The 22,567-nt window shown below is 39.9% G+C and overlaps 2 protein-coding genes across 6 annotated transcripts in view; one reads left to right on the top strand and one right to left on the bottom strand.

The window, feature by feature from the left end:
- Window positions 1-322: 322 nt before the first annotated feature.
- On the top strand, window positions 323-6,208 carry Dpm3 (Dolichyl-phosphate mannosyltransferase subunit 3). Of its 2 annotated transcripts, none has more exons than XM_045747386.2 (3): window positions 323-479; window positions 1,308-1,388; window positions 5,884-6,208. In XM_045747386.2, the coding sequence occupies exons 1-3, from the start codon at window positions 351-353 to the stop codon at window positions 6,094-6,096; spliced, it is 423 nt and encodes a 140-aa protein (XP_045603342.1). In that variant the 5' UTR covers window positions 323-350; the 3' UTR covers window positions 6,097-6,208. The 2 variants fall into 2 exon arrangements, with proteins under 2 accessions (XP_045603342.1, XP_045603343.1); XM_045747387.2 differs by having other exon boundaries at window positions 336-413.
- A 754-nt stretch (window positions 6,209-6,962) lies between these two features.
- The window catches only part of LOC123761378 (tRNA:m(4)X modification enzyme TRM13 homolog), a 31,891-nt gene continuing 16,286 nt past the window's right edge, over window positions 6,963-22,567 (bottom strand). For all 4 annotated transcript variants that reach the window (XM_045747384.2, XM_045747383.2, XM_045747385.2 and 1 more), the window contains exons 7-10: window positions 19,185-19,309; window positions 17,410-17,528; window positions 13,873-14,108; window positions 6,963-8,724 (exon numbers count right to left, since the gene is read on the bottom strand). In XM_045747384.2, coding sequence (XP_045603340.2) covers window positions 8,535-8,724; window positions 13,873-14,108; window positions 17,410-17,528; window positions 19,185-19,309 — 670 coding nt within the window. In that variant the 3' untranslated portion in view covers window positions 6,963-8,534. The remainder of the gene's footprint in view (window positions 8,725-13,872; window positions 14,109-17,409; window positions 17,529-19,184; window positions 19,310-22,567) is intronic.

The following is a 22,567-nucleotide window of genomic DNA, read 5'->3' as shown; positions in this document are numbered from 1 at the left end:
AGTTCCCGAAATGTCCAAAGGAACAGGCATGATCATCAAGGCCACTAGTACTAGTGTCCCTCAGATAAATGAGGCAAAAAGGATGTCATGGAGACGGTGCGTTATCCCTGGGGCCGCGTCCGCTACCACATTGCCGTAAATAACGTCGTGGGTCAGAACCTATTGTAGACATGCACCAGCCTGGTGAACTAGAGTTCCACTGCAGTTTCCTGCATCATGTAACTGTGAATTTTAAATATACAGTACGATTAAATTGCTGACTGTGTCAGGAACATTTTATGACAGCAATAACTTAGTTTACGTTTCATCATTTTCTTTGGGTAACTTCGGTTTCTGCAGCCGATCAACAGATGGCGGCACCGACCAGGAAAAGTGTTGTGGTCAACGTCAGCTTGTTGTTAGAGCTCTCACAGGTGTGTCACCGATCAGCGTTCGAGTCCTCACAGGTGTTTCACGGATCAGCGTTGGAGTCTTCACAGGTATGTCATTGAGCAGCGTTGGAAACCTCTCACCGTTGTATCACTGAGCAGCGTTGGAGCTCACAGGTGTCAATAAGTAGCGTTGGAGCCCTCACCGGTGTGTCGCTGAGCAGCGTTGAAGCTCTCACAGGTGTCACTGAGCAGCGTTGAAGCTCTCACAGGTGTCACTGAGCAGCGTTGAAGCTCTCACAGGTGTCAATAAGTAGCGTTGGAGCTCTCACAGGTGTCAATAAGTAGCGTTGGAGTCCTCACCGGTGTGTCACTGAGCAGCGTTGAAGCTCTCACAGGTGTCAATACGCAGCGTTGGAGCTCTCACAGGTGTCAATAAGTAGCGTTGGAGTCCTCACCGGTGTGTCACTGAGCAGCGTTGGAGCTCTCACAGGTGTCAATAAGTAGCGTTGGAGTCCTCACCGGTGTGTCACTGAGCAGCGTTGGAGCTCTCACAGGTGTCAATAAGCAGGGTTGGAGCTGCTTATTGACCGAGGTACAGTACTTTAAAAACTTTAACTCTGATGATCTGATAAAATCAACCCTGATAAAATAAGAGGGTTGAAGGAATAAATTGATATATTTAACTAGATTTCGAGTACAGTGGTGCTTAGCTAAGAGTTGGTGCTTCATGTGTAGTTTAACATTAATGTTTACCTTAAGACAATTGTAATGACATTGAACAATGTGGCCTGAACACGCAAGACATTTTTATTCCACATTTAACATGATACAGATTTAGGATTTAATATATCTAGCCTTAGATGATACTGTACTGTATTCTACACAGAATTATGACATGAATATTTGCTTGTATTTCATGCATTTATTAATTTACAGATCATTATGACAAAACTAATGGAATGGTTAACTGGGGCTGTACTTATACTTGGTCCATGGTCAGCAGTTGTCACAAACACAGTATGTAGCTATGCCAAGTACTCATAGGTTAAGTATTATGTATTGTATACCATATATATTTTCTTGGAAAATAGCCTTTTGAAATTTTGCTATTAAAACTAGTAATCATTTTAAGCCATAAAGTAAATTTAATTTTAATAGTAATGTTTATTAATATACAGTATATTTCTGCGGCAACCCTGTCGGCTCCCTGAAGCTATCGAACTGACATGTGCCATAATAGTTGGGTATCATCAGTCCCGGGAGTTCTAGTGTCTACTGGGGGAGGCCACGAGCCAAATTGTGGCTCCCTCAGAGGGGCACAGGGAGCAATGGCTATATGAGCACTCTACATTTAGAGTGCATATGCTATTTCTGCCATCAATCAAGGAAAGTGCCCAGAAAGGTAGGCAAAACAATAAAAGCCCTTTACTAGTGAAAATTGCAACCTACGTCCGAACACAGCCAAAGAACTCGCCCCAAAAGAGAACAAACCTGTTTGTTTTCTTGGTTCTCTGTTCCAAGGCTTGCCTCAGGTTGTCTGCAGTGTCCAGCGGTGCAGTGCAAATTTTATAGGTGCTGGAGCTTTGGTGGGTCTAACAAAAGCCTGTAATTTCCTATCCTGTTTTTATATATGTCACACTAAGTATTTCGTATTTGTACTCTCTATCATAAAATATAATTATAAAAAAAAAAAATCAATCGTATATTTATCAATTTAAGAAGTTAAAACACTTAGTGCTCACAAAATACAACCAGTGAGAAGTTTCACAATAGTTTCCACAAAGGGTCAGGTGTGAAATGTTTTCAGGGGTCTGATGCAACTCTTGTCCTTGAGGTTATCTTGAGGGCAGATGTCCTGGTGTCATCTGCCGATCTGTTGTACAGCAGATCGGCAGATGATACAGCATATGGCTCGGGATTCCACTGAATTAGAGGTCTCGTGTAGTTTAACAAACATGAGTGAAGCATGATTTATGAGAATTCTTGAACATGTTGTTGTTATCAGGTTCATGTGACTGAATCCTCTCTCTCACTCGACGGTACTAATAGGAATAACTTGTAAACGGCTCAATAATGGGTGTAAATCTTGGGGGGATGCGGCATCCATGATCCTCCACATTGTCTCTAAGGGCACTTGGCACAGAGTAAGAAGATGGCTTAAACTTCTTATAGAAAGATAATATTTCAGCTTCTCTGTAATTAGGAGGTATTTCATCAGGCCAGTAGTCTTTTTCTAGGACACCCATTTCACTTAGCAGTGATTTATACATTGAGGTTCAGAAGTTGAATCGGTTTGTCTGCATACACAATCGGAGTACATAGTGTGTTTCTGTAGACACTGACAGTAAACCAAATTCATGCAACATGTCATACATTAGAGCTAAATCCAATAGAAACTGTTCTGAAGTTAGCTTTTTCAACAGGTCTTCATAGGTTTTTCTATCACTGTCAAATCTTGTTTCATTTTTCACTGCTTTTTCAATTTGAAAACAAAGGGGCTTCATTATTTTTCCACACTGCTAAAACTGTTTGAAACGAGCTGGCCACCCACCTGGTGCTCAGAACACGGCCTATTTTGTAAATCTGTTAAAGTTGAGAGGCAGATTCAGATAGTTCCTTTTGATTAGAGGTGATCTACTAGAAACTGAGTACAATTTGTCCATAAAGGCTTGAAAATGATTAATTCCATGAACTTCTCTTACTGAATCACCTACTGCTAGTTCTAATGTGATTAAAACAATGCCAGATTATTACGTCAGAGTAATGTTCCTTGAGAATTGTTGCAACACCAGATTTGGCACCAAGCAAGACACTTGCCACATCACTAGCAAATGCTACAAGGTTCTATTTCAAATATGTCATGAAACCCATAATAATTGAGAGAGCTCTGTAGATGCCTAGCATTAGTTGCTGCTTTCTGATCAGGTAGAATTCTCAGAAACACTTGTCTAGCGTTTCACGAGCATTTTGTCCTGGGTTCATATCCTGGCCGGAGAGGATTTACTGGGCACAAATCCTTGACTGTAGCCTCTGTTTAACCCAACAGTAAAATGGGTACCTGGTTGTTAAAAGATTTGGCAGAATCGTATTCCAGGAGAACATAGGATTGAGGACTTGCCTGAAATGCTATGTGTGCTAGTGGCTGTACAAAAATGTAAGAACTCTTGTATATAAATAAAAATAAATAAGGTAGTTCAATTAGATCCAAGAACATGAAATGGGGCTTTTGTAGTTCCAGTAAGCTAAAGTGATCAGAGTGATCAAAGTGATCAAAGTGAACAATGCCAGATTAATGTCTGGCATTGCAATGTCTGGTAAGGATACTTGGTACATCAGCCACTCATTTGATAGTCTTAAACCCTTAGACGTGACAAGTGTTACAATGCTTATGTTTGCACATACAGTATTTTACACCCAACTTTATCATCCATGAAGTCTAACCATGGATAGGTTTCCTTTTTTCTTCCACATTTCTTCAGTCCAAACACCTGAACAGGGATACAAGTTAGATTTCAAAGTACCATTACTTTCTGAATTGCACATGGATCCAGTTTGAAAATTTGAACTAGAAGCAGTCAAAACATAATTTTTGCCACCTTCACTGTTATCATTATCAGTCTCCTGTACGTTATTCTTCTTGCACTCCTCATTTTATTCACGAAAGAAGTCATTATTTGCTTAAAAGCCGTGATGGGGTTGTGAGAAAAATACTTCTGTATTAGAGATCCACTGACCACCAGCCCCCACTTTACTAATGCCACTGAAAAACACAAGCAGAGTTCCCAACTTGGTATTTCACTCGACACTAGAACCACCCCAAAAGGCACTAAATTATGTAAAGTTGTGTGTAGCAGTTTTGTCATTTTACCTACCCAGTATTTAATACTAAAATCTTCTATTGTATGAATAAAGAATACCCGTCTAATGAACTACAGGGGTTACCTTGAGGTTATCTTGAGTTGATTTCAGGGCTCGGCGTCCCCGCGGCCCAGTACTCGACCAGGCCTCCTTTTTGTTACACACCACCAGGAAGCAGCCCGTAGCAGCTGTCTAATTCCCAGGTACCTATTTACTGCTAGGTAACAGGGGCATCAGGGTGAAAGAAACATTTTACCCATTTGTCTCTGCCTCCACCGGGGATCAAACCCGGAACCTCAGGACTACGAATCCGAAGGGCTGTCCACCCAGCTGTCAGGTGCCCTGCATCTTCAGGGCGAGGGTACCTCAGTTTAAGAATTTAATCCATTCCTGGAGACGGTTTGTAACCCGAAAATTCGTAAACGGAAGTGAATTTCCCCATAAGAAATAATTGGAAATGAATTAATCCGTTGCTGACTCTTCAAAAACTTCACTTCAAAGTAAATTTTATACCTAATTCACCCAAATCTTTACTACAAAAGTATGTTAAAGTTATTACTTACCCTTGCTGATGACTCCTGTTGGCATATGGAAGATGGTGAGGAGGGGGGTGGAAGAAAGGTGTTACTATTTGGAAGGGGAGTCCCCTTCCATTATAACATCAGGCAGTGAAGATTTCTCTGGAGTGCACTCTGGCACGTTTTTCCTGCATACCACTAGTTCCTGGTTGTGGCTCACTGCTTGATTTTCTCACTTTTCTCACAAGGAAACGTTCCATTGAAGATTGTTTTTGCCCTTGCAACACTTGTCTGTAGTGAGGCATCACATTGTCATTGAAAAGATTACTGCAGCGACCTACTACAGCTTTATCTGGGTGATTCTTTTCAGCAAAACTTTGCAGTCCTTCCCATACCGCGCACATTTTCTTAATGAGGAAGGGACATTCTATACTGCCTCCTCTTCCTTCCTTGAAGATTTGTTGTACTGCCCAGCTAGTTCAACAACATGAGTACCATTTTCATGTTTACAAATGATCTCGTTTTTTCTCTATGGTTATTCTTACATGTGTTTTCTTGTCTTGAACCTTACCACTGGCTTTTTGGGGGGACCCATGGCGAAATATATAACGACTACTTATATGCTCAAATAACCAAAAATCCGAAAAGAAACTGTAAATCCTTGCCAAGAATTCAGGCGGGATTGTCACTGGGCACAAGGCACTGGTAAACTGAGGCACATTCCCCATGTCATCCAACTGATCTGTATTGGTTTGCTGACTTTCTGGTTGCCCTCCCTGGTGAGGTGGGGGTCAGGTTCTGCCTCTGGTTCCCGGTAGGCTGAACAGAATTCCATGGCTGATGCAACATAGCAAGTTGGAAGCCATCTTGGTGAGGTAGCTTCAGGGACCCACCAAGGCTTGCCCAGAAATTGTAGTTTCATTACATTCAATGCAGAGTTTTCTTATGGTATCGCCATGAAAACTGTCAAGTTACCAAGTTTTGATTACCCTAGTATTGACAAAAATGTCACAAATATAATACTTAAGGATTTTAAACTTGCTGATATTTATCATTAGTAGCAACTGGATCTTATTGCCAACCTTGTGATGGTGGTAGTTAAACAAATTTTTAAGTGAAACATTTGTCTCTTGCAGATACAGAATGAGTTTACCAAGCAGTACTACTGGGAAATTTTGTTACTTCCAGTCCTGTTAGTGGCATTATTTGGATTGGTTTCAGTTGCTATTATTGCTTACCGTGTATACACCTTCAATGACTGTCAAGAAGCAGCTCAAGAGTTACAAAATCAGATTAAAGAAGCAAAGTCTGATTTAATAAGAAAGGGTCTCAAGTTCGACAAGACGTAGAAGTTGAACTTGTGTATGTATAGTTATAAGAAATAATTATTTAAATATAAGCAGCTGTGTCTGCCCTGGAGTTTATGTAAGTGGTAATAAATACTTTAAATTAATATTTTAACATGCCATTTATAATTGATCAAGTTCTGTACACTGTATTATGTTAATTTTGTCTTCATTAATTGAGGTGATATTTATAAATAATGCCAGTATTATTCTGAGATTTAAAAATGTATTAGATTTAATTAAAGGTGTTTAAATCAGTGATTTAAGTTTATTGGCCATAACATTATTGTTTGTCGAGATTTTATTAGTAAATATTAGATAGGCATCTTTAATTACATCATACCATTGCAACATTTTTTACAAGGTGATTATTCCTGTCTGAAGGATTTTTACTAAAATTTGTGACTTAATATGAATGTCACTTCTTTATTAAAAATTAGCTATTGACCTAAAGGTGTTATTGCTCCAGATTGTGATATGATTGTCCAGTGTTGGTGGCATCAGGTGAGGACAAGGAAGAAGCCGAAGCACAAACAGAAAAGTACAATTCTGTAAGCATTGATGATTTGATTAAATGTGCTTCTAATAGTGAAAATAAAGTTTTGGAGCAAAGAAGTGATCATAAAAGAGGAAAGAATGAAAGTGATCAAAATGGATACTTACTTGATAAAGTCTGAAAGCCAAAGACCCTCAAGCAACAAAGCCTCAGCAGGTGGCAGTCAAGACCAAGTGTGCCATGCACGTTTACAGTAAACTTCGATTAGATACATGTATAGTATTAAAATGGGCATGACACTACACTTCTGTCTTGTAAAGTATTGTGAAATACAGTACAGTATTCTAATATGAGGGTGATAAAGACAGGCAAGTTAAAATTTATTTATTTATTTTTGTGTCAATAAAGATACTTCCATAACACTTATAAATGTTATTTGGAAATACAAAATCAAGTGGTTATAGTAAAATTTGTGTGAAAAAAAGAACTTTAGATAATTCTCAAGACGTCTGCTCTATATACTCAAAGTGAATGATTTCTATACAGTATTGTAATGTACCTCTTTTGGTGCTGCTTTATGCACCCTTTAACCCTCCTTAACATAACTTTTTTTCTTTTGAATTAAGGAATGCTCACCTGAGTTTAGTATTCCACTACAACTTTTCAGACACCCATACAAACAGAAACTTAGTACAAAAAATGGTAATGAAGACAACCTTCTAAATAATGTATGTGAATCATGAGCAAATTTATTAATATGCTATTAACATTAATTTAACCTTAAACCACTTAATATGTATGAAGAACTATAAAGGAATCGGGGCATTGCCCTCAGGCACTCCACTTACGACGTTTGCCTTAAGTATAGTCAATGATTTTTTTTTTTAAATGCATATTATTTAATGTACTGTCTTACTCCAGAAACCAACGTAACTGCCGAGTAGCTTCACACAAGCTATGTTTTGGCTGTGGAAAATTCTTTCTAAACAGTAGCTCAGTAATAGGTAAACAGTTCAATGTTTACAGCTCTTGCTGTAATCATGGCTTGGCATGGAGCCTGTACCTTGTCAAGCATGAGACAAAGCTGGAAAAAGTTCCGAGATATGCCACTAGGCTAGTCCCAGAACGAAAAGGTATGAGTTACGAGGAAGGGCTGCATGAAATGCACGTCATGACACTGGAAGACATAAGAGTAAGGGGACATGATCACTATCTATAAAATTCTCAGAGGAATTGACAGGACAGATAAGGATTAACTGTTTAACACGGGTGGTATGCGAACAAGAGGGGACACCGGGGGGGGGGGGGGTAACTGAGTACGCAAATGAGCCACAGGGACGTTAGAAAGAACTTTTTCAGTGTCATAGTTGTTAACATATGGAATGCATTAGGCAGTGATGTGGTGGAGGCTGACTCATACAGTTTCAAGTGTAGATATGATAGAGCCCAATAGGCTCGGGAATCTGTACACCAGTTGAATGACAGTTGAGAGGCGGGACCAAAGAGCCAGAGCTCAACCCCCGCAAGCACAAACTAGGCGAGTACAGCTCTAGAGAAACCTGTGAAGTTGTGCGTCAACTGTACAGTATATTGTATGATATGCTTATGGTTCAATACTGTACTTATGTTGTTCTGAATTGTACTATTGTTCAGTAAGGTGTGGCCCAGGTTTATGGCCACTTATAATACAAGTTTGAAAAAGTAACTAAAGTTGAAGGAAACTGGCTACTAACCAAACAATGCCAAAGTTTGCTACAGCCTAAAAAACTGAACAACTTTATAAATAGTTTTTGTGAATCCAATTATTTTGGACATATTGTATTTCTTTATAAACACTATAAACTGTGCTTAAGAACAGTTTTATTCATTTTATTCTCTAAGAATATTTAGTAAAATTAACAATATACTGTGCACCACTGAACTTTGTTTTATCAACAAATTTGTGTTAACTACCAACAAAGTTGGCCACAAGTGCAATATTTTCTAATGTCTTCTCTTTAGACACATACTGTACAAGATGACACTGGAACCCTTGATCACATAAATACTTAACTCGACCGTAATCTAATAACTGCTTTGCCTTTCTCCCAACTTCTTCTCGATACTGGGCTGACAAATTTAACCGTGTGTATCGGCTGAAAAGAAATAATGAGGTTACTCAGATTTTTAGTTGTAATATGGGCTTGGTGAAGCTGGTGTTTGTTTGGGATGGTCCCAACAACCACCAGCCTCAGGTCAGGCTGGTGGTTGTCTGGACCAACCAGTCTGACTTGAGGTTGGAGGTCAGATGCTCCAAACATCTGACCTCAAAAAACACACACACACACACACACACACAGAGTGTGGGTGTGGAAGAGGAACATGTTCCTGAAAATAGTATATACCAACATAGATGGAGTGAGATCGAAAATATTGGAGTTGAAGGATATAATTCAGCTCAAAGTCCCAAATATTGTCGCATTAACACTTTGAGGTTCCACAGACTGATTATCTCGTCATTTATTTTTCTACTGAATGTGTTCCAACGACGCAATACTGAGTCACTCATTAAAATATTTTTTAAAAATTTAAATTTTATCAGATCAATCTTGTAGTGGTTTTAAAATAAGCGCCTTTAGATTGCACACTATTTGATACCAAAATCAAAGATATAACATGAAACTTGATGTCCAAACACTTGAAATATTATAAATAGGCCTTTGGTCCGAATATTAAAATAATTGTTAAAATTCTATTTATTGTCCTATTATCTTGGGACTAGTTTTAAAATGCGCGCCGTTTTATTGCGAACAATTTGATACCAAAATGAAAGATGTAACACAAATATTTATGTCAGAACACTGGAAAGATATAAATAAATTTGTGATGATGAGCGTCCAGAATTAAAATATTTGTTAAAAATCCAGTTATTGTTCTATTATTCTGGGACTAGTTTTAAAATACTCGCCTTTTTATTGCGAACAATTTGATACCAAAATGAGCGACCTAGCACGAAATTTGATGTTATCAAATTGAACGAGTTGAACATTAGGTTGCAATGTACAAAATGGTGCTCGTTCACGGGTAACTTTAGGCTTTTCTGCGGGGAGGCACTCCAGCCTTTTGTACATTTTATTCTTACACATCTGTAGGGAATTTAATTGCGAACACAATGATACCAAAACGAGCGACGTAGCACGAGAATTAAGGTAAAAAAATGGAAGGAGAATGCACATGTTACTGATTTTGTGCGTTTTTGCCGACTTTACGCTTTGCTGTTGGGAGTCACGCTAGGCTTTTGGACATTATATTTATACACAGCTGTAGAGAATTTAATTGCGAACACAATGATACCAAAACGAGCGACGTAGCGCGAGAATTAAGGTGAGAAAACTGGAATGAGTATACACATTTGGGTGTCACCGCGCGCTTACCCGCACGGAGGGGCCACGATCCCCCAGTCAACCGCGAGTTTCTACGGAGCGCGAAAGTGTTAACAGAGACGAAACTTGAAGAAAATATTTTAATGAGGTCGTATTCCCAACGGGCTACTCAGTTTGGAGATGTGGCAGGAAAACTAGGAAGGGGGGAGGAGTGGCTGTGCTGGTGAAAGAATACCTGAAGGTAAGTGTGTTAATAATTGAAAACCCTCGAGATATTGACAAAATGGCATTGCATGTCTGGAATCAAGATGATAAGCTGATAATTGTAAATACCTACAGCCCACCAGCAAGCAACACATTGACAAAGGAAGAACTGGATGACAAACGAGAGGCCCTCATAATGGTCATAAAAGAGATTATGGTAAGAGCTGACAAAGATAAATCCTGATTGCTGGTACTGGGAGACTTCAACTTTAAGGCAATAGACTGGGAGGCTTATGAGGCAAGAACAGGACATTTGGACAGGCAGATTTGTAAGCCTCATCTTGGAGACAATCATGTATCAACACGTCAAGCAGGCCACAAGAATGAGGGAAGGGGATGTACCGTCAGTACTGGATCTGGTATTCACCAGGAAAGAAGAAGAGGTATTTGACATCCAGTACCTTCCTCCCTTGGGAAAGAGTGATCACATCCTCTTGGACATTAAATACGCTATGCAATATAATCTAGTAGAGAATGGGGACATTGAAACAGCTGTTAAACTCGATTTCAAGAGAGGACGCTATGGGGAACTTAGAAATTTTTTTCATGGGTATAATTGGACAGATTTGTTGCTAGGCACGGAAGTAAATGAGATGTATGCCAAATTTTGCAAAATATACGATGAAGGCGCACAAACATTTATACCAAAACAGAGATGCAGACCTAGGAAACAGGGTTAGTTCAACAGAAATTGCGAGAGGGCCAGAGATCAAAAGACACAAGCATGGAATCATTATAGGAAGAGGCAAAACCCCCAAACATACCAGTGATACAAAGATGCAAGAAACAACTACACTTCAGTAAGGAGAGAGAGAGAGGCAGAGAGGAACTTTGAGAACAGTATAGCAGACAAATTAAATCAGATCCAGGCCTTTTCTATAAATTCATTAAAAGCAAGCTGCAGGTAAAGGATAATATTCAGAGGTTGAAAATGGGCGTCAGATACATGGAAAATGAAAAGGGAAGGGAAGGGAATTGTCGGGAAAGCGCCAAGCCATGATGACTATATAGCACTGGGAAGAGATCAGGATAAGGATTTGGGATGGGACGGGGAGGGAAGGAATGGTGTCCAATCACTTGGACGGTCAGGGATTGAACGCCGACCTGAAGGAAGCAAGACCGTCGCTCTACCGTCCAGCCCAAAATGAAAAGGAAATGTGTGAAACATTAAACGAAAAGTTCCAAAGTATGTTTGTACAAAATGAGATCTTCAGAGAACCAGATACAATAAGAATTACAGAGAACAGCATAGAGCACATAGAGGTGTCTAAGGACGAAGTGAAACAAATGCTCTTGGAGCTAAATAAGAACAAAGCAGTTGGCCCAGATGGAGTTTCACCATGGTTTCTGAGAGAATGTGCACCTGAGCTCAACATTCCACTTCAGCTGATTTTTCAGACATCCCTGTGTACAGGAGTCATAGCAGATGTGTGGAAACAGGCTAACAGTTCTAATTTACAAAAGTGGCAGCAGGGAAGACCCCCTCAATTATAGACCTGTATCATTGACAAATGTAATAGTCAAAATATTGGAAAAAATAATAAAAACTAAATGGGTAGAACACCTGGAGAGAAATTATATACACTGTAATATCAGACAAACAGTACGGCTTTCGATCTGGAAGATCCTGTGTATTGAATTTACTCAGTTTCTATGATCGAGCCACAGAGATTTTACAGGAAAGAGATGGTTGGGTTGACTGCATCTATCTGGACCTAAAAAATGGCTTTCGACAGAGTTCCACATAAGAGGTTGTTCTGGAAACTGGAAAATATTGGAGGGGTGACAGGTAAGCTTCTAACATGAGTGAAAAATTTTCTGACTGATAGAAAAATGAGGACAGTAATCAGAGGCAATGTATTGGACTGGAGAAATGTCACAAGTGGAGTACCACAGGGTTCAGTTCTTGCACAGTGATGTTCATTGTCTACATAAATGATCTACCAGATGGAATACAGAATTATATGAACATGTTTGCTGATGATGCCAAGATAATAGGAATCTGTACACCAGTTGATTAACAGTTGAGAGGCAGGACCAAAGAGCCAAAGCTCAACCCCCCCCCCCCCAAGCACAATTAGGTGAGTACACACACACAAAATTTGGCGATGTGACAGAAAAATGAGTAAAGGTGGAGGCATTGCTGTCCTGGTGAGAGAACACCAAAGGTAAGAGAAGTAATAACCGGCAACTCACGAGAAGTTGATGTAATGGCACTGGAAATATGGAATCAGGATGATAAACTGATAATCATAAATGCCTACAGTCCACCAGCAAGCAACACATGAACACAACACAACAGGAGTTGGATGACAAAGAGAGGGCCTTGTGATCATGAGAGATTATAGTAAGAGCAGATGAAGGTAAATCACGACTGTTAGTACTTGCCGACTCCAATTTGAAATCAACAGACTAGGAGGCCTATGAAGCAAGAGCTTAGGACTTTTGAACTGACAGATTTATAAACCTTATCTTGGAGACATTCATGTATCAACACATTGTTTCAGGAATGAATTTGACAATTATAAATAAGTGATGGCAAGAAACACAATAAAAATCAATATGGGAAGCGACCTTCGGTTATACTGTATAATGAAAGACTATAGGAAAACATACTCTGATACAGTATAACCTCCAAAATTATAACATAAACAATAGTAAAGATTACCCTGTTCCTAACTTGTGTACCTGTACCTATGTTAAAAAAGGTACAATTTTACTATATGACCACCCATTTAAAATTCATAGATACATCTGGATTTGTTAATATTTGTGATAAAATGCAAATTCCCATTTGCAGTAATTTCCTGTGGGTCACATTTCCCCCCACCCCTAATTTGACTATACAGTACTGTGTGTGTGTGTATATGTATATATGTGTATGTATGTATGTATGTGTATATGTATATATGTGTATGTATGTATATATATATATATGTATGTATGTATGTATGTATATGTATATATATGCGAACAAGCCTGAATGGTCCCCAGGACTATATGCAACTGATATATATATATCAGTTGCATATATATATTTATGTACTATATATTGATATATATATTGATATATATATATATATATATATATATATATATATATATATATATATATATATATATATATATATATATATATATATATATATATATGTCGTACCTAGTAGCCAGAACGCACTTCTCAGCCTAGTATGCAAGGCCCGATTTGCCTAATTAGCCAAGTTTTCATGAATTAATTGTTTTTCGACTACCTAACCTACCTAACCTAACCTAACCTAACTTTTTCGGCTACCTTACCAAACCTAACCTATAAAGATAGGTTAGGTTAGGTTAGGTTAGGTAGGGTTGGTTAGGTTCGGTCATATATCTACGTTAATTTTAACTCCAATAAAAAAAAATTGACCTCATACATAATAAAATGGGTTGATTTATCATTTCATAAGAAAAAAATTAGAGAAAATATATTAATTCAGGAAAACTTGGCTTATTAGGCAAATCGGGCCTTGAATAGAAGGCCAAAAAGTGAGTTCTGGCTACTAGGTACGACATATATATATATATATATATATATATATATATATATATATATATATATAAAAGCAAATCCCTACTCATTAAGCAAAGTATACACCAGAAAATTTTGAGATGATAACATACTTTTCTATTAGCTGATTATCTTCTGAAGGTGTATTTTTACTATCTTCTTGTGGCATAAGGGTTGATACATCAGAAACCCTTTTGTCTCTCTCACTGTGTTCATAGTCTTTGTCATTTTCTTGTAAATTCTCTATGTCACCTACATTTTCCTTGCTTGGAATGTCCTTTGAGTTGCAAGTTGCCCAGCTTGTGAGGGCTGTTAATGTGTAGAACTCATTGGAGCTGAATCCTGATTCCTGAAAGTATGATAAAAATCAAACAATGCTGAACAAAAAACCAACGTTGAATGTAATGAAACGCCATTTTCTGGGTGAGCCCCAGAGGCTTCCTGAAACTATCCAAACTGATATGTGCTATATTAGTTTGGGATCCTCAGTTACAGGAGTCCTTATGCCTACTGGGGACCACGAGCCAGAACTGGCCCCCTTGGAGAGGCGCAGGGAGCAATGGTCTATGAACAGTTTACACTTAAAGTATGTCATAATTGCCATCGACCGGGAAAGGACCCAGAAAGGTAGGCAAATCAAAACAGACCACTGTCTGGTTAACCTGTGCAAGCTACATCCAAAAAGTTAAAAATAACTCCTAGAAAGAAACTCAAGCATCTCTCCATGCAACTAGCACTCCAGCTCGTTAGCGTAACTCCCCCCCCCTCTCTGGGGGTAGAGGAGCCGGCAGCCCACTACTCCAGTTCTTGAACGGTAAAAACTGCCAACCAGAGGGAGGGAAGGTGTCAGGGAGCCTCTGGGACTCACCTAGAAAATGGCATTTCATTACATTCAGTGATGGTTTTCTGTGGGGGAGTCCCATCAGCTCCCTGAAGCTAATTCAGGGAATTAGCACATGGAATTCCAGAGGCATTCATCAGATTGAATCCATGTATGCTGTGGTCGACACTAACAGTATAACTGCTTAAATCCAGAATTTCCTTTGAATTTTTTTCAACAAATTAAATTTGATGCAAGTGAGCACTGTAACTGTAACTAAAATATTCAGCTATTTTATTGTGCTAAAATTTTAGGGCAAGTCCATCATTAGGTCCCAATGTGTATTCACCTAGTTGTGCTTGCGGGGGTTGAGGTCTGACTCTTTGGTCCAGCCTTTCAACTGTCAATCAACTGGAATACAGATTCTTGAGCCTACTGGGCTCTATCATATCTACATTTGAAACTGTGTATGGAGTCTGCCTCCATCACATCACTGCCTAATGCATTCCATCTTTTAACTACTCTGACACTGAAAAAGTTCTTTCTAACATCCCTGTGTTTCATTTGGGTACTCAGTTTCCACCTGTGTCCCCTTGTTCATGTACCACCCATGTTAAACAGTTTATCTTTAACTACCCTGTCAATTACTGTGTCAAAAAAGCGTTCTGACAGTCTAAGAAAATGCAGTCTGCCCTTCTCTTTCATACTTAACCCCCTAGGAGGTGCTTGCAATTATAGCCTGCAACAATTATAGCCCAGGCAAGAAATATATGCAGGAAATACAAGAAATAAAAAAAAATCAAGCGCAAGAAATTAAAAAACTATTTTTTTTTGTCTTATAAAAATATTCATTTGTATTCCCTGATCACAGGAAAAATAATAAAAAAATCGTAAGTGACATATTTTGGCCACAATAGGGCGGGGAAATCTAGCAAAATTGAGGCGCTGACACACTAAGCGTTTCGCACTGGTCTCCTCCACCCGCACTGTCAGGCGGGAGTTGCCACAAAGATATTATTACCTAATTATTTCAATGTCTGGTTAATTTTTTCTCTTTTTTTTTTTTGCAATAATATTATTCAATAGTGTGTAGTGTGATATATTTATATAATAAAATGTGTAAACCACTGCTATACTCAAAAGTATAGTGTGCATACTAGTGATTCAATTATTGCGTTCATAAAACAATAAACAAATAGTTTTTCTGTTATTACACTCCATACACATGTTATATATAAGTATCTGCATGTTTTGTTCACCATAGCAAACCACTAAGTTGGTATGGTGAGTTCAAACATCAAGAGTGGGCTGCCACACCCAGCTAGCCCTCCCTCCCTACTTTAACACCTTACTCACCAACATTCCTCCTTCCACAATACTGTTTGTGGTTTTATTACACTATATACACTTGTTATATATAAGTATTTACATGTTTTGTTCACCATAACTGTACAACTAAGCTGGTATGGTGTCCAAACAACATAGTGGCCACAAAAAACTACATGACGAGTCACACAGCAGCCAGCAGACGACAGCCTCATTCCCTCCCTCACCAAAATGGCTCCTCCCAACATACTCCTTTTGCTGTTATTACACTATACACACGTTATATATAAGGAACTACATTTGTGCCCAACATAGCGAACCACTAAGCTTGTATGGTGAGTCCAGACAATATCAGGTGGCCACACAGTCAGCAGACAATGCCCCCCCTCTCCCTCCCTCCTCACCAAGATTGCTCCTTCCATTATACTACACACATCACTAATTCTCACCACAATGCTGCTATTATCAGAATTCTAGTCACTAAATCCTGTAAATGAATAATTTTCCATAAGTTTATTTTGTAAAGGAACATGAGAAGTCGTTTGAAGATTCTTAGATGGACAAACAATGGCAGTACTGTGACTAGCGCTGTGAACATCTTGAACAGCATTGTGTTCACTGATATCTAAATATTGTACACAGTCTTTATTACAGTCAGGCATTTTTGTAACACTATCATGGCTAAATAATAATACCAGTTACATATATAGTTTGACATTTTTGGCAGCGTTGTGGTCACAAGCTGAACAGCAGTGCTGTTAGCTCATGCAGCATACAACTGTCTTGGTTGCTTATTCAGTACTGAGGCTCTCACACCCACGAATGTTGCCCATGTTTTTTTTTTTAAATGGTATCTGTTTACAAGAGCTCTGAGGAACCTGATGTGAACCGTGTAGCCACGGGACTTTGAAATCTTACGTAGTACTCCCAACCATACATAGCTGTGGTGCGCCATCCTGCAATAGTTACTCACCCCAGCTATATATGTATCGTGCCCTTTAACGGTTAATGCTTGTTGCTTGGTCATAGAATTCTATTAAATCTGTGAGACACGACTTGCCTTCCCTGAACCCATGTTGGTGATGTGTTACAAAGTCCCTTTTCTCCAGATGTGCTACCAAGCTTTTCCTCACGATTTTCTACATCACCTTGCATGGTATAGAGGTTAAGGACATTGGCCTGTAGTTTAAAACCTCCTGCCTATCCCCCCCCCTTTTTGTAGACTGTGTCTAAGTTAGCTGTCTTCCAACTCTCTGGTAGGTCTCCTGTTTCCAGTAACTTGTTATAGACCATAGATAGTGGCACATAAAGTGCCTCTGCCCCCCTCTTTTAGCATCAATGGTGAGATTCCATCAGGTCCAACAGCCTTAGTCACTTCTAGATCAAGCAGATACCTCCTAACCTCATTTCTGGTAATTTCCAGAGATATATACCAGGTGTGTATGATGTGTGTGAATACCAGGTTGTTTATGGCAGCAAATTTTGCTGAAATACAAGTTCTTACCGAAAGAAAAGTAAAACCTGAGTAGGTAAGCCAGGTACAGCGATGGTGGCAGCACAGAGCCAGTACCAGACCAGCCACCACTGGTCGGGAATATCTTGACAAGCAATGGAGGGCCAAGTCTGAAGTAAAAAGAAAAAATCATCGTTTGTGAATATGGCATGTATAAATACATATACTTTCAAAATTAAAGAAAAATACAGAAAAAGAATCTCATGTGTTACATGATCATTTTATAGAATAAGTTAAGGAAAGTGAGCATAACAATATGGAATTGCTTGTAGAGAAAGGAAGTTTGTCCCTGATCATTTATACAAATATTTTGGGTTTTAAGTTGAACAAGAAATATATTTCTTAAACTTTTGGAAAATATCTATGGTATGAATTGAAATAAAATATAAAATTTTATCTATAAAATGCAACCACAGTCAATTCTCAAAATGTAAAACTTGTATAACCAAAATATGGCATTGGCCAAAGTTTTAGTCAAGTCCAAGAGATCACCATCTTAATGCTGCTGACCAGCCAGGTATAGTAGCTCTTGTATATTGTAACACCAGCATGACATATTTGGATTACAATGCTGAAAATGTGCATACTATATGGCATGGCTCTCAGACATGCACATTCCAAGTCACAGTATTATAAATTCTTATAAGCTGTTCCATGACAAATTAAATAGCTTCAGTACAAAACCATTCAAAAGATAGCAAATTAAGTTACAATTCTAGAAATTAATTGAACAGGAGGCCTGTTAATTCAGGCCAATTAATTGAGGAGGCCTGGTCGACGTCTGGGCCGCGGGGACGCTAAGCCCCGGAAGCACCTCAAGGTAACAGCAATACCTATTGCACAGTTTCATACCAACATCTGAGGGTTACTTCATTTCTTCATGTAAAATGAGTTGTGGTACAGATGAGGCTCCCTAATCTGCACCAGTCAGGACCAGAGCCATTGTAGATTATAGATAATGTGTAGACGAGACATCACACCTCAGAGTTGACTAAACAAGAAGCCTGTTAGGCTTCTTGAAGACTCCATAGGCCAACTATTGACCTCCTCCAGAATGCAGCCCATAACAATTGCCTATTTCTTTTTTCTTTTTACTGGTATCTATTTACTGTTAGGTGAAGAGAGGCATCAGATGAAAGGAAACACCGGGCAAACACTTTTGTCCTACTGTGAGAATTAACCCAGGACCTTTTGACTGTGACCTGAATGCTCTAATCACTGTGCCATAGAGTCCTTGGTAATATATGTGCCTTTATTACATTACTATACTGTATACTCTATACTAGTCATAAATTTGAACAGTACTGCACACACATACTTTAAGAGTACAACTCATAGTACAGTATAATCTCACTAATTGGAATGTGACTGACTAGAACTGTAGGTAACTGTCACTAAATTAAGACAGCAAATCCAGTGTGTGCGGGAATGAGTGAACAGTCCATTGAAGAAGCAAGCCACTGAGAGAGTAAGCAAGCATCACACTTTATACTATCATACACCATCACACTTAAGCACCCAAAAGTTTCAAGCTGATACTAAAGTGTTCTGAAGATTTCATACAGAAAAATAGAAAGGATAAAGAACTTTTATGAAAACCATAATTTTTATACATAAAAAAAGTAAATAAGTTTTCCAATGTTAATGCAAATACTGTACAGTAGTTCACAGAAGCTATTCTACTCAAAGAAAAATTTGTACCTGCCACCTGAACTGCAGTTTATGTTTGAGAAAGACCAAGATATAAACTTCAAGCTGCTTCTTACCAGTAGCACCTCCACACAGATGCTTTCCAAGACCCACAATACGATCATAAGTGTCAAGACTTGCTACACCTTCCAGGTTGAGGTGTTGAATGTCTACACGTAATCGTTGTATCGAGAGCTCGGAACTGTAAATAAAGATCCCTTAAGATATAGCTGTACAAAAAACCAGCATTGAATGTAATGAAACGCCAATTTCTGGGTGAGTCCTGGAGGCTCCCCGGAGCTATCCAGGCTGATATGTACATTATTAGACTTTGGCATCAGTGTGAATGGATTTCCAGGCCTACCGGGGACCACGAGTCAGAAACTGGCCCCTGCAGAGAGACACGAGGAGCAATGGCCTATAGAAGTGCACATGTGATTTGGAGCATTCTATGTCTGCCATCGACCGGGCCAGGAACCCAGAAAGGTAAGCACTTCACAATAAACCCCTATTCTGGTTAAAACTTCTACTCAAAACTAACGAGTGGACAGAACTCCCCAATTGAAAATGAGGAAACAAGCATGATGTCACACGTGCCACGGCGCTTGTCTGCACAGTTCGAGGCTGAATGTCAAAACACACAAAAAAATGCCTACCAGGGGGAGGGAGGGTTCTTGGTTATCTTGAGATGATTTCAGGGCTTAGCATCCCCGCGGCCCGGTCCTTGACCAGGCCTCCTTTTTGTTACACACACCCCCAGAAAGCAGCCCGTAACAGCTGTCTAACTCCCAGGTACCTATTTACTGCTAGGTGAACAAGGGCATCAAGGAGAAAGAAACTCTGCCCATTTGTTTCCGCCTCCACTGGGGATCGAACCCCGAACCTCAGGACTACAAATCCGAATCGCTGTCCACTCAGAGCCAGGGAGCCTCCGGGTCTCACCCAGAAAGTGGCATTTCATTACATTCAACGCTGGTTTTTTTGGGGGAGCCCCTTCGGCTCCCCGGAGCTACATCACAAAAGACGAAAAAAAAGAGACTTACCCGGGAGGCAGTCGGCACTCGTGCTTGATGGGGTTCTGGGAGTTCTTCTACTCCCCCAAGCCCGGCCCGAGGCCAGACTTGACTTGTGAGAGTTTGGTCCACCAGGCTGTTGCCAGGAGTGGCCCGCAGGCTCACATACCTATCACAGCCCGATTGGTCTGGCACTCCTCGAAGAAAACAATCTAGTTTTCTCTTGAAAATGTCCACAGTTGTTCCAGCAATATTTCTGATGCTCACTGAAATATATTATGAAATATTTCTATTTCACTCGCTCCTAAACTCGAAGTCGAGACAACAGGCTGCAACCGTCGACCCTGTTCGATCGCCAAAAACCCTGTGCCTGCATGTCAACCCAAGACATGTTACCGAAGACGGCAGCAAGCGTAGCAAACTTACGAACATCATGGGCCCCGGGATAGATAGCAGGCTGGCTAGATCGAAGAACCCTGCGGATGACCTGAGGGACCCGAACCCTGGAACAGTGAAGAAAGGAAACCGGATCAACCCAAAGCGCGTCCCCGGTCACAGAGGCCGTGGAGTGCAAATAACAGCGGAGAGCTGCAACCGGACACAACACATGATGCACCCTCTGGCCTGACCAACCAAACATCAACAACTCAAGAACTCTCTGGAACACAGCGGTCTCATTCTTCGCCAAAAAAGGAGACGGCTGCAAACGAACAAACCTATCACCATGACCTAAAGAACAGAAACCCCTTAACACTCCCAGTGTGGTCAATCACCAACAGAGGTAGACCCCAAGGTGACTTGTGGAAGATAACCCCAAGCCCCAAGGGTGGTACTTACAGGGCACTTAAGGAAGGGAACCCTAAGCACAAGCAACCTAAGTACCTATGAATGTTATACCCAGCTCGCATGCCACCGAAAAAGTAGTACTGGACACAAGGCACAGTACAACACAGAGAGACTCAGGAGCTGGAGCCACACAACTGAGCCTCAAACACATCAGCTGAGAACTGGGGGTGTGGATAGCCGGCGCGAGGGATCTGGGGCTCCCCCTTTCTCCCTCCCAGGGAGGGGGGAGCTGTGCAGACAAGTGGTACGGCACGTGTAACGTCATGCTTGTTTGTTCGTTTTCAATTGGGGAGTTCTGTCCACTCGTTAGTTTTCAGTAGTAGTTTTAACCAGATTAGGGGGTTTGTTTTGAGGCGCTTACCTTTCTGGGTGCTTGGCCCAGTCGATGGCAGACACAGAATGCTCCAAATCACATGTGCACTTCTATGGGCCATTGCTCTTCGTGCCTCTCTGGGGAGGCCAGGTTCTGGCTCTGGTCCCCAGTAGGCCTAGAACTCCATTTACGCTAACTGCTGCCAAAGTCTAATAATATACATATCAGCCTGGATAGCTCCGGGGAGCCGAAGGGGCTTCCCCCCAAAAATATATTAAAATGTGACTGGTTAAAGCTCATCATTATTCCTTTTATCACTTTCATGGGAGTGGGAAGAAAGGGAGGAGGTATCAGTCAGGAGAACAAAATGGAAGCCCTATTATATTCATAGAAAAAATATTAAGATATTCAAATTTTACACCCATCTATTCATCATAGCATTACATAATACACATCATAAAAGAACTAACACCACCACACTCCAGTTCCTTTTGGCCTCTTCAGTACTTTGGTGAAACTGGCTTCACTTTTAAGGTTAATGGCAGATTTAAATAGCACTAATAATGTGTTAAAACATGCTGACACAAACAATGCTGCCTTCTGTCATATTAGGGACTCTAAGCATCTTATAGCTTGGTCTTCTTCAAAAATAATCTTTCCTGTCCTATTTACAACATACCTAATATTGATCCTGGCTTGGTTGCCATAAAATCTTGCCTTTCCCAGTACACAGGTAAATGCTCTAATCTTCCTAGCAAGCATGATCTGACTCGGTTATTTGCCCCTCTATGCTCTCCTTCCATCTTTATGCTCCCATTTATTTGTGTCTATTTTAGTTCTCTGTCTTATTGGAAATTCTGCATTCTCATTGTTTTTTCAGGTCTTACATCTCTTAATAAAATGCTTGACAAATCTGATACCCTTGACATTGTTATTTTGTGTCCTTTATTTCATGCATTGTATTGGCATCCTGAATGATATCTAGGAATTTTGTTAATACTGTATCCTGTGACCTAGGTGGTGCTAAATAGCCTTCCAGGCTTGGTGCCATCTTGTGATAATTACTTACTAATACTCGGTGAGAATGGTCAAGAATGGAAGAATGGAATGCAATGAAAGTAATTGTGGAAGTCCCTGCCAGCAATAGCTTCAAAAACAAATTTGGCAAAGAAATAGAACAGCAAGATATTACAAAAATGTGTATATAGACTGACAAGGCAAAAAGCATCTGGACACATATTCCTGCCCAAAGTGCACCCTAGTGTCTGCAAAGGCTTTCATGATCTCC

The sequence above is a fragment of the Procambarus clarkii genome, chromosome 7 (assembly GCF_040958095.1).
Source record: "Procambarus clarkii isolate CNS0578487 chromosome 7, FALCON_Pclarkii_2.0, whole genome shotgun sequence".
Lineage (NCBI taxonomy): Eukaryota > Metazoa > Arthropoda > Malacostraca > Decapoda > Cambaridae > Procambarus > Procambarus clarkii.
The sequence above is the reverse complement of the archived record's forward strand: the minus strand, read 5'-3'. Positions and strand labels throughout refer to the sequence as shown.

Excerpts from the sequence above, each read along its gene's own strand:
- Dpm3 (XM_045747386.2), top strand. The coding sequence starts at position 351 with ATGGCGGCACCGACCAGGAAAAGTGTTGTGGTCAACGTCAGCTTGTTG. Across the intron at positions 480-1,307 it reads CAGCGTTGGAGTCTTCACAG|ATCATTATGACAAAACTAAT; the intron begins GTATGTCATTGA and ends ATTAATTTACAG. Across the intron at positions 1,389-5,883 it reads CAGCAGTTGTCACAAACACA|ATACAGAATGAGTTTACCAA; the intron begins GTATGTAGCTAT and ends TGTCTCTTGCAG.